Raw genomic sequence first — 15,749 nt, 5'->3', positions numbered from 1 at the left:
AAAGAGAAGCAAAAAAGATGTAAAGAACTAATATCATCTAACACTGGGCAGCAAATAAATATGATGTAATGCCATCACAAATATGCAAATTAGCACATTATGTCGCCTAGCCACCTTCAGTGATTTTTTTTAACAGTCCTCAAACAAAAATTGCCAATCCTGTACAATCTATGTATCATGCATGCCTTTAGAGTAGCTGTTCTCAATGTTCTCAAATCAACCAATCATACACTGTTTCTATGCTCAGAGTCACCTGGGTTTTAATTCCATTCTGTGTATACTCGGATGTTTGAACTTCTCTATGCGAAGTATTGCCAACCGGTATAGCAGGTCTGTCTGTCTGCCTCATGTACTTCTCCTATACTGATCTACATTTTGTCTTGCTGGTGGTCTCTCAGGATTGCACATGCTTTTTAGAGATTGAAACAAATTAAACAAATGTCACGCAATGAAACATGCAGATGCTCATCATTCCAGAGGTACTGATGGTACCCGCAAAATGCTTGGAAAAGTATACTGTCACTGTCATCACATACTGTGATGTAATTCGTCACAATTTCGGTAAACACCACTGTTATGCCTACTATTACGTTAGGTGTTTTTCTTTCTTTAAAATATCTTTAAAATATATTTTCTTTCTATAAAAATCCAATCAATCCAATCCAATCAAATTCAATCGTGATGGAACTTAAGCTTTTACGATTCGCTGAATTGTTGTGTAAAAATCACAATCAGGTTAAATCGTAGTGAGGTCAGAGATTTACACCCGTAATGCCCACCTATTTTTCTCCCTGGCTCGTAATGCAGCACTGTAAACACATGCGAGCCCAAAAGAACCGTCGGCTCTGTTGGGGGGGGGAGGGGGGTGGGTTAGAAAGGCACAAGGGGACATGAGACACACGTTCTACCTTGCGCAAGATCAAACGCGGCCCACGCTATACAAAAGCATATGGCTCACACATACGCACGCACACTCCTCCATTATAGTGTCAGAAGAACAAAACGTTCTCCTCCCACTGTTCTCCCTCTCTCTCTCTCCCTCTCTCTCTTCCTCTCTCTGTCTGACTCCAGGGACTGCGAGTGCCTCCTCCCCTCCTCCTCCATGTTCTACAGTTCCAGACCTGCTTATGGTATAGGATGCATTTACCTTACACGGTACGGTCGTTTGTGTCCTTCTGTAGCTTTTCATACATTATAGCATATGCACATTATTATACAAATATATTTATTTATGCAACTGTTTTTTTTAATGGAATAGTTTATGTTTTTACTTTATGTTTTATAGTAAAAGTGTGCCTAACTCCAGAACAAAAAGAAAAGAAAGGGTAAACAGCAAGTGTATACTGTTCCTATGTAACTAAAAATCTATGGTGGCTGTTCTCATACCTCCCCTCGTTTCTCTTCCCTCTTTCCCTCCCTCTCTCCCTACATACTGTCCTCCCCTTTGGCTCATTCCTCACTCAGGACAGCTCCCTCACCTTCCCGCCTCTCTGCGCACTCTCCAGCCCCTCCATACGAAGGCAGGCGAACGACCCACACACTCTACTCAGCCGTCACAGGACAAGAAAACACCACTCCACCTCCTCCTCCTTTCCTCCCTCCCTCCCTTTCTTATTTCATCTCCTCTCTTTACCCTTTCCATCCATCCCTCCCTTTCCCGTCCCCTGCACACCGTTCATCAGGATAGCCCCACTTTTTTCCTCCGTCCTCCTCCTCCTCCTTACATGCACTGGGACGCAGCCTCTCGTCCCCCCCCCCCCTCTCACTGCATGTTACTCCTTTGCCATTCCCTCCACCTCTTCCTTTCTCTCCATCTCTCTCTCTCTCTCCCTCTCTCATGCAGCTCTTCTGAATATGCAGATTGGTTAAATCAGCTGCAGTCTTGCTATTCCCCCCCTTAACCCCCCCAAACAAATGCAGCTGCAGCACTTTCCCAAGACTGTGTGGGGCTATAAGTGCTTACACCGAGCTTTTTTTTTTTTTTTTCGGTCGAGGAGAAGAGAGGGACACCGGGAGCACTCCTATTCAAAGCGGCCCATAGAAACAGGCCTTTCTCTGAGGCAGGGAGACCTAAAAAAGTCAATATCACATTCAGCTAGTGAGCGATGTCCTCATAGCCAATAGGCCTGTGATCACACCTCCCTCGAAAGCAATTAATAAAATCCCACTTTAATCCAGGCCTGCTAGCATCCATTAGAATGGAGGGGGCCTGCCTACTTGCTTCATCTGCATCCAGCCTTGCATCATCCGCAGCAGGAAGAAACAAAGTGCTTCATAAAAAACACTTCTGCTAAAAGAGAGAAATAAAAAAGGAAAAAAAAAATCAGAGGATAAAAAAGGCAAACATCCCTCCCTTCTAATTGTGCCCCGAGGCTTGTTTGTTTAACAAACACAATTTACCCGAATGCAACTTCTTCTGTGATCCAAATAATCTCCAGCTTACATGGAAATAGAGGAATAATGAATATTTATTACAGTATAATAGAGAGAGCGCGCCGCTAAAAAAACAAAAAAAACACTGGGTGCTAAAAACACACTCAGCCCAGCACACAGCACACTCAGACCCTTTCACTTCATCACTTCTCCTCCTATGACATTGATTGTGTCCTTCCCAATGATGTGACAAACAGGGTGATGTAAAGTGGAGAGGGGACAAAGCGGGAGGCCGTGATGGATGGTGTTTCGGACGCTGTGTGTGTGTTTTATGAGCGAATGAAGGGGAATGAGAAGAATGGATGGTCAAAGGTTTGAGGAGAATGGAAAATTGTGGAGAGACGGATAGACCAAGGGACGAGTAAATGAACATAAGGACAGCGACACGCATGAAAACACCGCAAAATGGAAAGAAAGAGAGAGAGAGAGAGAGGTAGAGATGAAATGAGGGATGAAAACAGAGAAAGAAGGGAATGAGGAGAGATAAAGGGACGAATAATAATGAAAATAATGAACATAAGGTCAGCGACACGGATGACGAGACCGCAAAAATGAGAGAGGGAGGGAAAGAGAGAGAGAAAGTGTGGGAGAGATTGAATGAGGTAGAGAAAAAGAGGCATAAGGAAAGAAAGAAAGGTAGAAAGGAAAAGTGAGTAGGAGGAAAAGAAGAGAGATGGAACAAATAAATGAACATAAGGTCAACGACACAGATGACAACACAAGAAGCCAGAGAGTGGGGGTTGGAAACAAAGAGGGAGAAAAAGGTGCAGAGAGAAAAAGAAAGAAAGGTTAAGAGAGAGAGGAGAGATGAAAGGTGAAGAGATGAATAAATGAACATAAGGTCAACAACATGCAAAAAAGAGAGAGAATGGACAAAATGAAATGAGATAAAGGTGGAAAAAGAGAGCGAAAGAAGGGTTGAGAGAGAGAGAGAGAGAGAGAGAGAGATGAAGGGACAAATAAATGAACATAAGGTCAACATTATAGATGACAACACAGAAAACCAGAAAGGGAGGGTTGAAGAGAAAGAATGAGATGAAATAAGGACAAAGACGGAAAAAGGTAGGGAGAGAAAAGGAGAAGTTGAACAAGTGAAGAAATGGAAGATATGAAGGGTAGAATAAATGGACATAAGGTCAACGACACAACAATAAAATGAAGAGGAAAACAGACAGAAATGTAGGAAGAGAAAGAAGAAAGGGAGGAAAAGAGTGAGATAAATACATAAGAATAAGGTCAACAACAAAAAAAGACAAGACAGGGTTTGGCTGAAAGAGAGAAAAAGAAAGAGAGAGAGAACCAGAGAAAAAAAGAAAGACCAAGATGGAAAGAGAAAGTAAGGGAAGGAGAGGTTAAGAGAGAGAAGAAAAGAGGAGAGATGAAGGGACGAATAAATGAACATCAGGTCAGCGACACGGATGACAAGACAGCAAGACAGAGTGAAGGTGACAGAGAGGGACAGGGAAAGAGTGAGAGAAATGAAAATAGGTGCACATATGGAGAAAAAGGGAGAGAAAATAAAGGAGAGTGAAAGAGAGGGCAAAAGGAAAACAGAAGGACAGCACAGATGATAGGACAGCAAAAAGAGTAAGAGTAAGAGAAAGAAATAAAAAGAGGGACCAGGATGTAAAACGGGAGAGAGAACGAGGGTCTAAGAAAGAAGACGATGAATAGATGAAGGGATGACAGATGACGAGACAGCAAAATGGGGAAAGACAGAAAAGGAGAGAGAAGAAGGAAGACAGAGTGAAAGAGAATGAATGATAGAGATATAAAAGAGAAAAATACGAAAAAGCAGACAACGATCTCTTAATTTGTAATATAATTAGTGTTTTATGTACTTTTTATGTGTTTGTTGCTTACTTCCTTTATTGATCACCACTAAGCCTGGAAATATAAATATATATATATTGCATTATCTGATTTCTATTCTCTAATAGTGTATCTAATTACTCTCAGCCCAATAAAGCAACATAGAACTGGTGACTGAATGATAATGAGAGAGAATGACACTGTAATAGAGAAAGAGAAAGAGAGACTGAGTAAGAGTAAGAAAGAAAAAAAGCAGGAAAGAGTGTGAGAGAGAGAGTGAGCAGGAGAGAGTGTGTGAGAGAGAGAGCAGGAGAAACTGTGAGAGTGAAAAAGAGAGTGAGCAGGAGAGAGTGTGAGAGAGAGAGCAGGATAGACTGTGAGAGTAAAAGAGAGAGAGTGAGAAAGAGAGCAGGAGAGAGACTGTGAGAGTGAAAGAGAGAGAGAGTGAGAAAGAGAGCAGGAGAGAGACTGTGAGAGTGAAAGAGAGAGAATAAGAGCAGGAGAGAGACTGTGAGAGAGTGTGAGCAGAAGAGGAGAAGAGAGTGTGAGAGTGATAGAAAAAGAGTGAGCAAAAGAGAGTAAGCGCGAATGAACATGAGAGAGTGTGAGAGAGTGAGCTGCAGAGAGAGAGTGTGAGAATGATAGAGAGAGAACGAGCAGGAGAGAATGTGTGAGAGTGAGCAGGAGAGAGAGTGTGAGAATGATAGAGAGAGAGAGTGAGAAAGAGAGCAGGAGAGAGACTGTGAGAGTGAAAGAGAGAGTGTGAGCAGGAGAGTGTAAGAGAGCAGGAGAGCAGAAGAGAGTGTGAGAGTGATAGAGAGACTGAGCAGGAGAGTGAGAAAGTGTGTGAGTGAGAGTGATAGAGAGACAGTGAGAAAGTGTGAGAGTGAGAGTGATAGAGAGATAGTGAGCAGTAGAGAGTGAGAGAGATTGTGAGAGTGATAGAGAGTAAGCAGGAGAGAGTGAGCGAGAGCAAGAGAGAGCAGGACAAAGGGAGAGAGTGTGAGAGTGATAGAGAGGGAGTGAGCAGGAGAGAGAGAGAGAGAGTTGATGGACTGCAGGTTCCTGTGATGTATTTGACGGTGCTGCAGTTTCTCTCCTCCCTCCCTCCCCCACCCCTGTGATGAAGCGTGCAGCTTTCTGCAGCCTTTGCACTACCGGCTGATTCCCCCTGTTCATGAGCCAGAGTGCTGCTCGCCAACCCAAATGACAGCAGGAGTGGGCAAGCTGCCAACAACCCGACCCGACTCCAAACACACCGAGTTTTATATTCATATCAACAACACGGCCTGACGATATAAAAGCACTAATATAAAAGACTCCAATCACCAGCCAAAGAAACAAACAGCACACTCTCAAAGAGACGCTCCACCGCCGTGCTGTGCAGGAACACTCAGGTGCATGTACTACACTACAAAAGCTCTTTTTCTGAAATAAAAGAGTATTAAAAAGTGTTTATTCTGCTTTGGTTAAGGTCACTGTCTCTACTGTCTAGGGAAGACTCTAGTTTTTAGAACATTGCTGTGCGGATTTGATTGCATTTAGTGATACGAGCATCCTTAGTGTGGTCAGGCTGTTGGAAGAACGCCACCCCAACTAATCATCAACTCACCAGGTCTTCACAAAAAGACTGGATGGAACAACATCATTCCACAGCTCTGGCTCAGTGCTAGAGGGCTTTATACCACTTTAACCCACACCTGGCATTTGGTATGGTGCCAACAAGTTCATGTTCATCTGCTACAGTGAGTCCTATTCTATTGGCAATACTTTTTTTACAGGGGCTACACAAGCTGTGAGTGCAACTGCACAACTGTGTTAATAATACAGTTAATAATACTTACTTTTTAATAGACAAATACATTCATTACAAAGGGTGTCCACAAACATTTGGACATATAGGGTTGCTAACCTTAGACAATACTGACCTCTTCTGAACTTACCAGTATTTGTATAAATATATAGGAAAATATAAGAACAATGTAGTATAAATACAAAATTGTAGGGTAATATCGTAGTATTACAGTACAGGAGTTAGGATTTAATATATATTGTGATATTGCAATATTGTGAGAAAGGCAATGTATTGCCATTTTTTTAATCAAAATGTCTGAAAATTGTCACAGTATAAAAATCACGACCCCATACAGTATTTAAAACATGATATTGCATAATATCAAGTGTATCAATATTTTATTACACCACTATATTATTGCATTCACTTGTCAACCCATATCTAAATATTACTGCAGCTGAGTATAGCTATACTTTATGTCCAAATGTTTGTTAACACCTCTTCTAAAAAATGAACTCACTCATTGCTAGTACAAATGTGTAAATGCACACACACACACACACACACACACACACACACACACACACAGCTTGTGTATTATCAGAGAAATGTTGCACATAAGAATTCATCCAATACTTTAGATGAGGAGTTTGAGATGAGTTGGGGTGTGGGTGCATTCAATCAGATCCTAACAGCAAAGCTTCAAAATCTAGTAGAACGTTTTCACTGGACAGAAGAGACAGTTACTCCATCAAAAGCAGGACAAACTGTTATTAAATAAATTTAAGTGCAAAAGAAAATCTAGACAAAATATTATATAATATTAAGTATTTTTTCGTTACATACTGTAAAGCTTAAAGATTTTTTTTAAATAATTGTATATGTTTACAGTTTAGATACATGCTCTTAACTGTCTGTACTTTAGTATTGTGATTTTTCTATGTCAAATTTAGTATTTAGTTACATTATTTACTAAATCATTTAATGCAACATCAGAAACTTGGTTGGTTACTGTTATTTATAAATAGATATCATTTTACAGATTTTTTTCTTTCTACTGAATGTTTGGAATGGTTCATATTAATGTGAAATAAAACTTTAGGAATGTATGTAGTATGTAGTAGTCTTGAAATTATTATTAAATATTTTTTTGAGTACCCCATTACAAGTGCATTCATTAGCATAGTATGAAAATTACAGAAGTGTATTATTTGGGATGTAACCTAGGCCAATGTAACAACACCTTAAAAAGCTATAATTGTGCCTTGAAATGGCCTTTTAGAAAAGTGTTAATATCTGAATTTTCAGACACTGAGGGCAGCGGGAATAGAAACTGCTGTATTACGTCATCCTTTGTTTATTTGATTTTGCTTACACTATCACGCTCCAAACCAGCCTAACTACCCAGTAAAATTTAGTGATACGTGGTTTATGTTGATGCAGAGCGCTGGCTGTAAACTGGCCAGGCCTCACTGCAGTGGGTGGTTTGTAATCCCTCTCTTCTCCTCTCTCTCTCTATGGCAGGGTTCAGCAGAGCGAGTGGCAGCAGTACACACTCTTCACTCGAGCGCTGCTGCGGCCTCATCACTCACTGTACGCCGGCCCGTTACTCTCATCAGCTGTGTTTGAGATTCGGTCCCGTCAGCAAGTTTCCATGCGTGTGTGTGTGTGTGTGTGCTCATGCCATATTGGATGGGAAAGCTGCACAGATATATGTACACTTTAAAAGTGCAGGACTCAAGGTTTATTTCACTGAGACGCTCTGGCTCTGTGAGGGCTTTTAAAGCCAGGCTGAGCTGCAGCTTTTAAAGGCCACTTACGAGGAGATACTCATTCACTCATTCTGAGGTAGAAGTACGACCCGAGGATTGTGCTTTTCAAATGCAGGTTAGCCCTGAACCCTGGCAGCAAACCAAGCCTGCCATTAGACTGTCAATTATACAGGGGAGGCCCATGTGCCTCCAAGATGTCAATAACAGATTTCCTGAATGGGCACCCACTGCCAAGCTCTTTTAATTAGTTCTCAGAACCGAGACGAATTAAAGCTGAAGAAAGAAATGAGGGAGACTAATATTTACACTAATAAGAATGACTGTGATTATAATAATTTTCATTTTTTATTGGGAATTTTGCACAAATCTGAATAAAAATCCACTAATAATGGAGGAAAAGCACAACAAATGAGAAGTCTCCATTTAAAACAATGTAAAGTCATGTAAATGTAAAGCCAATGTAAAAAAAAAAAACAATCACTATGAATGGTCAGAGAGATTTTAGTGAATAAAATGTGAACAATCATTTAAATAACACATGACAAAGTATTAAAAAAGTATTGCAAATTGGAGAGAAGCTAAATTAAAAATGGGTTTAAAATTATGCCTAATTGGGCAATATGATCTCAAATAAATTTCACAAATTATTTAAACATTTTTCTCTGATAGCGAGTAATGAGCAATTATGTTCATGAGGGATTTTTTTTATCACGCTGTTTCTCATTACTACAGGCTATTTTGAAAGTTTACGAACAATTTTTATACAATTTAATTTTAATTAATAAGCAAAATTATCTGAAAGATGCATAAAATAAGCTAAATCTATCAATAGCGTAGAACATTTAACTAGATTCAATTATTTAAAACCATTAAAATGTCTCAAAATAGACAGTCTGATCCCACACCATTGTTCCAGTTAACTTAAACTTAATAAGAAATTATATATATATATATATATATATATATATATATATATATATATATATATATGTTCACTAGACTTGGTGATTTTTTTTTGTCTGTATAACTGCATGACTGCAAACTGAACCTTATTAATAAAAGCAGGTCAGAAAGGAAACATAAAAAGCTTTGAATAAGTAAACATATTCTGAACTATATTTAGCTATATGCACACATTTATTACATTTATTGCTTCCGTCATACTACGTTTTGCAATAAGGCACAGTGAACTTGTTATTGTTTGCACAATATTGAACACAGAACTTTACTGTCATGCTTTTCTGCACTACAATATCAATTATATATATATTTTTATAAATGTTTAGTTTCACTTTATCCATTGTCTCTAATAGGGCTGTAAGTTAAATCGCATTTTATTGTTTTTTTGTGCTATAAGTTGCAAAAGAAAGAGCTGCAATAACCTTGTAAATTACAGCAATATTAATATGTACTTGAGAATCCAGCAACAGACTGCACACTGCACATATTCTCACATGACATAACAAGACTTAGAGGTAGAGCGAGGTAGAGCAAGGTAAAGTAAGGTAGAGCTGAGAAAAGTTATTGCAGAAAAGCCAACTACAGATTTTCTGACCATATCGTACACAGCTAGTCTTTAACTTTATATATAATATTTTTTTTCTATAGTTTTTTCTACATATGTTTTGACAATTTTTAAAATCTATAGCAGTTACTTACTATAAGAGGGCACGTTTGGCTCTCTTTACAAAAGAAGACACCAAACCATAGCAGACCTCCAGAGCATGTAATTAGGTAAGCCTGAAAATATGAGACACGTCAGAGACAGCCATGAGAACAGACAGACGCTACTTCAAACAAACACGCTGTGCAGCTTAGAGGATCAAACCTGTTTAAGCAGCATTATTAATGTAGATCTGCCACGTTTAGAGTGACATCTGTAAACTGATAGAAAGCGATAGTGCTACAGGCTACTAGCTAATTCCCCTCTGATCAACACAAACATGGAAGCAGTGAGGTCATCTGTACAAAATCTCCGGCAAGTGCAAAAGGGAAATATTTTAAAGTCTAAACAGCCTGAAATGTGTGACAGCTGACTCACAGCCTTTTAATAATGGCCTGTGGAAAGGAAACATGTCTCAGGGCTTATTATAATAATAATGTTGCCACAGTGTGTTCTCAGTAGAAGAGAGGCCCTCTGAGTTAATGAGAGCGCCGCAATTTATGTGGCATCACGACACACCTCATTGGAGCAGAATCCAAAGCGCCCCACAGGATGATCAGAGCTAGTTAGGCTTAACATGAGCGTGGCCGCATAAACAATCCACGAGACATTCCCAATGTTTACGCAGAGAGCACATGATAACCGCATGAAGCTTTTATAGCGCATAATTGATGGAACCTGGGAGACTGCAGCATTGTTTTAAAAGTAATAGGAGGTCTTGTTATCCTTCGGCATGAAATATGCATGACATAGTTTATTAATATGTATACTGTCTCTTCTTCCGCATTCACATGAATATGTATTGGGTATAAAAGTTTTGTCATGACTCTGTGAAAAACCAATATACACTTTTCCGAAAAAAGAAAAACAGATCACGGACACATACACACACATTCATACACACACAAACACACACACTAAGGGTTGCACAACTAGTCATTTTTATTAGTCAACATGTTTTTAACAAATGAACGACTAATCGACTAGTCATAACTTCCATAGAAAATTCAGAAGCACAAAGAAATTCGGGGTGTTGCAATTATTGACAATTTTTTGTTGGTGCCATTTAAAGGCACACTATTCCTTTTTATTTTGTTTAGTTAATTAATGTGTTTCATACTGTTTTAGATGATTAAATGTGTCATAACCAGGCAAATATAGGTTCTCTCGATCGTCCTTGTGGTAAATAGGGGAACATACTGGGACAAATCCCCAGCAGAAAGCGTCACAATTGGGTAAACCTTGGGCAAGCCTTCTCCGAATGGGGAGTGTTAAAAGGACGCGAGGAACACTGGAATTATTTATCTTTCTGTGCATTTTTTGTGCTTACACTATTGTAGTCATTGTCTGTAAAGGTGTTTGTTCAACTGTTTTTATGGATATCTTCTATTGCTGGATAGCTAAGTGGCTAGTGGAGATGTCTGTTTTGAAAGTTAGTTAGCAAGCTAGATAACTGCATTTCTATCGCTTTTTATTTGGCAAACTTGCTTCATCAGTGAAGTTCAGTCCAGCTATGTTTATTTACTTGAGTAAAAAGCATTTGGTGCAGATTTGGTTTAAAGTGGGTTTTACTATGAGCTGCATAAATCCTAAACAACACACGGTACAAGATCTACATGACAGTGAACATTTTCTCCCGGCCTGTAGGGGGAGCCTCAAAAGAAAACCAACCAAGAGTTGCATTATGCGCCTTTAAACAGCAACAAATACATCAAATCATATTTATAATCACAGCTAAACGCTAAATTATTATTTCTTACATCCCCTCCATCTAATTAAAATGAAACACATCTGAATGCACTTTAAATGCCCAGAAGATGTTTAAATGTGGGTACTGATATTTAGTGAGTAAATATGTAATCTGTTGTGTTTGGGCACGTTTGGAGAACATTACCTCTCTCCCTTTGCGTTTCTGTCCCATTTTGAGTAGTTCCGTGCTCCAACAAATTATCCATTAGTCGACACTGAAAAGTGGAATCTACAATTTTTTAATAATTGATCGTTTTTATATTCATTAATTCACTAATTGTTGCAGCCCTCCTAATTCAGTGCTTCCTATGCTATAAATGTATTTAAACAGTAATACAGACGCACTGGACTTTACTTTACATCTTGTCTCTCACAGTGGATTTTTAAACATGGAACAAAAGTAACGTTATAATATTCTGTTAAATTATCTTACTTATGCAGTCAACTATATATATATATATTTTACTCACTTTCATCGTCCTCACAGCTCCATAGTGGAAGATGTTTATAGACTGGTACTAAATGAGACACTATGACCTTTTATCTCTGTGGAGATAATAGCTTTTAGAGTATTGTACTGCAGGATCATAGTAGAATAGTGTAGCTTGGCTTCCAAAATGAACCGCTGCTGATTTTTCCTCCTTCCATCTAGTCAACGCCTGACCACTGTGGCCAGTCCACTACTCAATTAGTCTATGCAACCCCTAACACACACACACACACACACACACACACACACATATATACACACTAAGACATATGTATGTAAACACATTCATCCACCCATCCACCCACCCACACGCCCACGCTTGCTGCACACACAGGCACATTATTGCAGTGTGTGCAGTCTTTAACTCACATTGGAGTCCAGCAGGTCGATGCTGTCCAGGCTTTTGCTGCGATGGATTCGGCCCTTGATTCTACGCAGAGATGGCTTGCCTTGAACGGAGCTTTCTGATTCTGCCACCACAGAGATTGTATCAGGAGTGGGGATGAAGCCGTGGACTCTTGGATAATACCTAAGCAAAAAGCCAAGCAAACACAGTGTTAAGAACTGTGGTAGAAACAGACACTGCAAAAACAAAGATCAGGTTTAATGCTTATATACCAAGAAAGCAAGTCACTTACACAGCTGGCCCGTATTTATCTTTTTCGTGTTTGGGGAAAATCCTGAAAAACACAAGAAAGAGAAAAAAAGAGAGTTCAGGTCTCAGCACATCACACTTCACTGCTGTGCTACAGAAGAAGGAAACAGTTCAGTTTTAACCTTTCTGTTTGGGTGTAATTTAAAAAAAGTACAAAAAGGTGAAAACGTGTTTTCCTGCAGTGCTGTTTCCTATTACTGCCACTGAACACAGCATCTTATAATTTCCATTTAGTAAAAACAGACATAGATTACTGTGTAGTCATTAACACAATTACTGACAAATTTGTATAGAACAAAAGTGCAAATGAACCAGTTTGGCAATATTTAGGTCTTCAAGCAAACAAATAATGAGATGTTAAGCAGATGATAATCTCTGTGCAGAAATATAAAATAGATGATTAGTGGTTGCTATGGTGTTGCTAGGCAGTTACTATGGGATAGGTGGTTGTATCATGTATTAGTTGGTTGCTCAGGTGTTGCAAAACGGTTGCTGTGGTAGCCCATGTTGAAAGTTGAGCGTTACTACAAGTGTATTGTATGCTGTTGCTATGCAGAAACAAAAAAAATAAGTTTATACGAGCTGGCATTGCACAGTCAGCCCAAATAATAGTATTAGCTCTTTAAACCTAATGTGTTTTATTATGCTTCTGTATTATCAATTTTTATTAGTATCATAAAATTAAAACTGTGACAGGCCCACTTTTAGTAATTTATAACTGACTTTGGATCAAGTTAATGTTATTTATATTTTTTTAAATCATTTTTACAGTGTATTTAAATGTTCACACAAGTTATCATAAACATGATCAAATGTACATCAATAAATTTAAAGCTAGGCCAAATTATTGATTGTTTACATTTTTTGTGATGTTTTATAATGTCTAAACATGACGTCATCTGTTTTCAAAATTCACATGCTAAAACGACTAATTTCTCAGTTTTCCATCATCCTTTTAAAACATACTTTATAATCATTAAGAAAGACAAAATATGTTACATAATATAAATATATACAAAATATACATACATAATATAATTTCTTTCAGACATAATATTCACTAGAAAACATCCCCCAAAAGACAGTAGTCCAGTAGTGTACTGTAAAATTGTAAAAAGTTAGTCCTCTATTCACATGGTCTGACCAAGATATTAGAGCTTGGATTCTCTGCCTGAACCCAACCTGGCCCGGCCGAGATTTCCCACCAGTTTTCTCGAGCTGGGTCTGGTCGGCCTCAAGAAAATAGTCTGGGATGTAGGCGTCTGTTTTTTAATGCTATCATTATTTTAATTAAAGCTATGGCGTGATAATCACAATATAGCAATGTAACAAATCACACTGTGTTTTAAAAAAGTTGCACAAGTGCACAGTGCGCACTCCACACTCCGTATTACGCACTTGACTTGCAGAGCTGTGCAGTACAAAGACATATTACTGTTTTTTGTGTTTTTGCACTTAGGCTAAAATCTCAATATAATTCTTTTTGGGCTGGATATTTTGAGCATATTTTTGTAAGCATGAGTTATTAGAGAATGAAGATACAATTCAACCGAGAGAAAAGAATAAAGAGAAGAAATCTGTCAGGGGGTTTGTGGTTGTAAAGTCATTGCATCCCTCTGGACATTGTGGTATTTACACCAACTGTGCATAATTATTTTTAAAGGGGAAAAATCCCCATAGGACACAAAGTTATAAAACTCCCATCTTGATGCTGTTGACTTGTCAGATTGAACAATGGAAGTACATCTCGGAGTGCCTTGGGGCTTCCGAATGAACAGCCGTCCCTGACTGCTTTATGGACGTGATACCATTTCCTACAGTTGCATTATTTGCCCTTATGTATATCAGCGATATGTTCCTGTATTTGTGTTTTTTTAACGCATTACAAATTATGTCAGAACATAAATAAAGATTTATTTGATAGTCTGAATGCACTATTACAGTCTCCTTGAGTTACCTTTACAGTCCGGATGACGCAGACATTATCATCCGCAGTGTTCACAAACAGCCATTACATCATAAAATACTTACAGTAAGCAAAAGAGTCAGCATACTATTACATAACAAGCTCCCAGGGGGGCATCAATTTACATACTGTACCTCAAACACCCCTAAGAAAATCAAACAAACCTGCACCACATGAACTTCGAGCGCACACCACAGAAAGAGTGTCATAATCAATGGTATTAAACAATTTCCATGTCACACCAGTGCCACACACAGACATTTTTAACTTGTTTATTAAATCCCAGTCATCAATAATTTGTGTCACATCTGCTCTGTCTGGACTTCAAAGCATCTCCCAGGCAAGGCCAGGCATAAATGATTCATTGCAATTCACAGACTCGGTTCAATAATAGTAGAAGAACAGCGCTGAATCACTCATATTGCCATCTAAAAGATGCAGCCACCGTGGAAAAGTAAGATCCAAGCGCAAAATATATCACATATGGCATACGGCGCAGAAAAATGGATTAGGACGCTGCAGATACTGCTGCTTATTTTATAGAGAGAGAAGGTGACACTGCTGCAGAACTCTTCTGAGAATTTCTCTAGAGGAAATACACACATGTATCCACACATATACACACAAACACAAACACAGACACAACACACATACACAACACAAAGTTGGGTGTAAAATGTAAATAAAGATGTAAATAAGTGCAAATAAAAACAGAATGCAGTGATTTGCAAATCTCACAGATTCATATTTTATCCACAAGAAAATATAAAACATATACCAGATGTTTAATGTTTAAAAGTGAGACATTTCCATTATCATTTCATTTAAAAAAATATTCATTCATTTAAAATAAAAAATAACTTGGAATGAGACAACAAAAGGCTGGAAAAGTGGTGCAAATAAAAAACAGCTGGAGGAACAATCTGCAACTAACATAATTAGGTACAAAAAGAGTGTTTAAAAAGGCAGAGTCTGCAAAACATTGCATTAATTTGTGGGGGAAAAAAAAACATTCTTAAATGTGAAATTACGTAAACCTAATTATACCACAGTTTGTTCAGTAATGCAAATGTAATTGAGATGTTCATTATCAGCCGGTAATGCACTGTAACCGAAGCTCTCCATGTATTACTCCGTCACATACAGGCAACCTAGCAACGATGCAGCGCTTTCAATCCAAACAGAGCAGGAATGGAACTATTTTAATTGGAAACGTTTTTATAACCAAACATATTGTATTTTCTCAGCATCTTTACCTCAAAATCTTTTAATAAACAGCTATAATGGAACTGTGATATATTCACAATAATACACTCGAGGTTCGTGCTATAACATATAATATTGGCACCTTTGTGCTGCTCTAATATTGCACCTTATAGCACTCCCTCTTGTGTAGTATTGCTTAATTACATTG

At 38.5% G+C, this 15,749-nt stretch overlaps 1 protein-coding gene across 9 annotated transcripts in view; it reads right to left on the bottom strand.

The window, feature by feature from the left end:
* The window catches only part of tjp1b (tight junction protein 1b), a 127,925-nt gene that overhangs the window by 66,744 nt on the left and 45,432 nt on the right, over window positions 1–15,749 (bottom strand). For all 9 annotated transcript variants that reach the window (XM_049474604.1, XM_049474606.1, XM_049474607.1 and 6 more), the window contains 2 exons: window positions 12,353–12,394; window positions 12,084–12,243 (listed from right to left, as the gene is read on the bottom strand). In XM_049474604.1, coding sequence (XP_049330561.1) covers window positions 12,084–12,243; window positions 12,353–12,394 — 202 coding nt within the window. The remainder of the gene's footprint in view (window positions 1–12,083; window positions 12,244–12,352; window positions 12,395–15,749) is intronic.

The sequence above is a fragment of the Astyanax mexicanus genome, chromosome 2 (assembly GCF_023375975.1).
Source record: "Astyanax mexicanus isolate ESR-SI-001 chromosome 2, AstMex3_surface, whole genome shotgun sequence".
In the NCBI taxonomy this organism is placed as follows: Eukaryota; Metazoa; Chordata; class Actinopteri; order Characiformes; family Acestrorhamphidae; genus Astyanax; species Astyanax mexicanus.
Note: the sequence above shows the minus strand (reverse complement) of the source record. Positions and strands in the feature narration are given on the sequence as shown.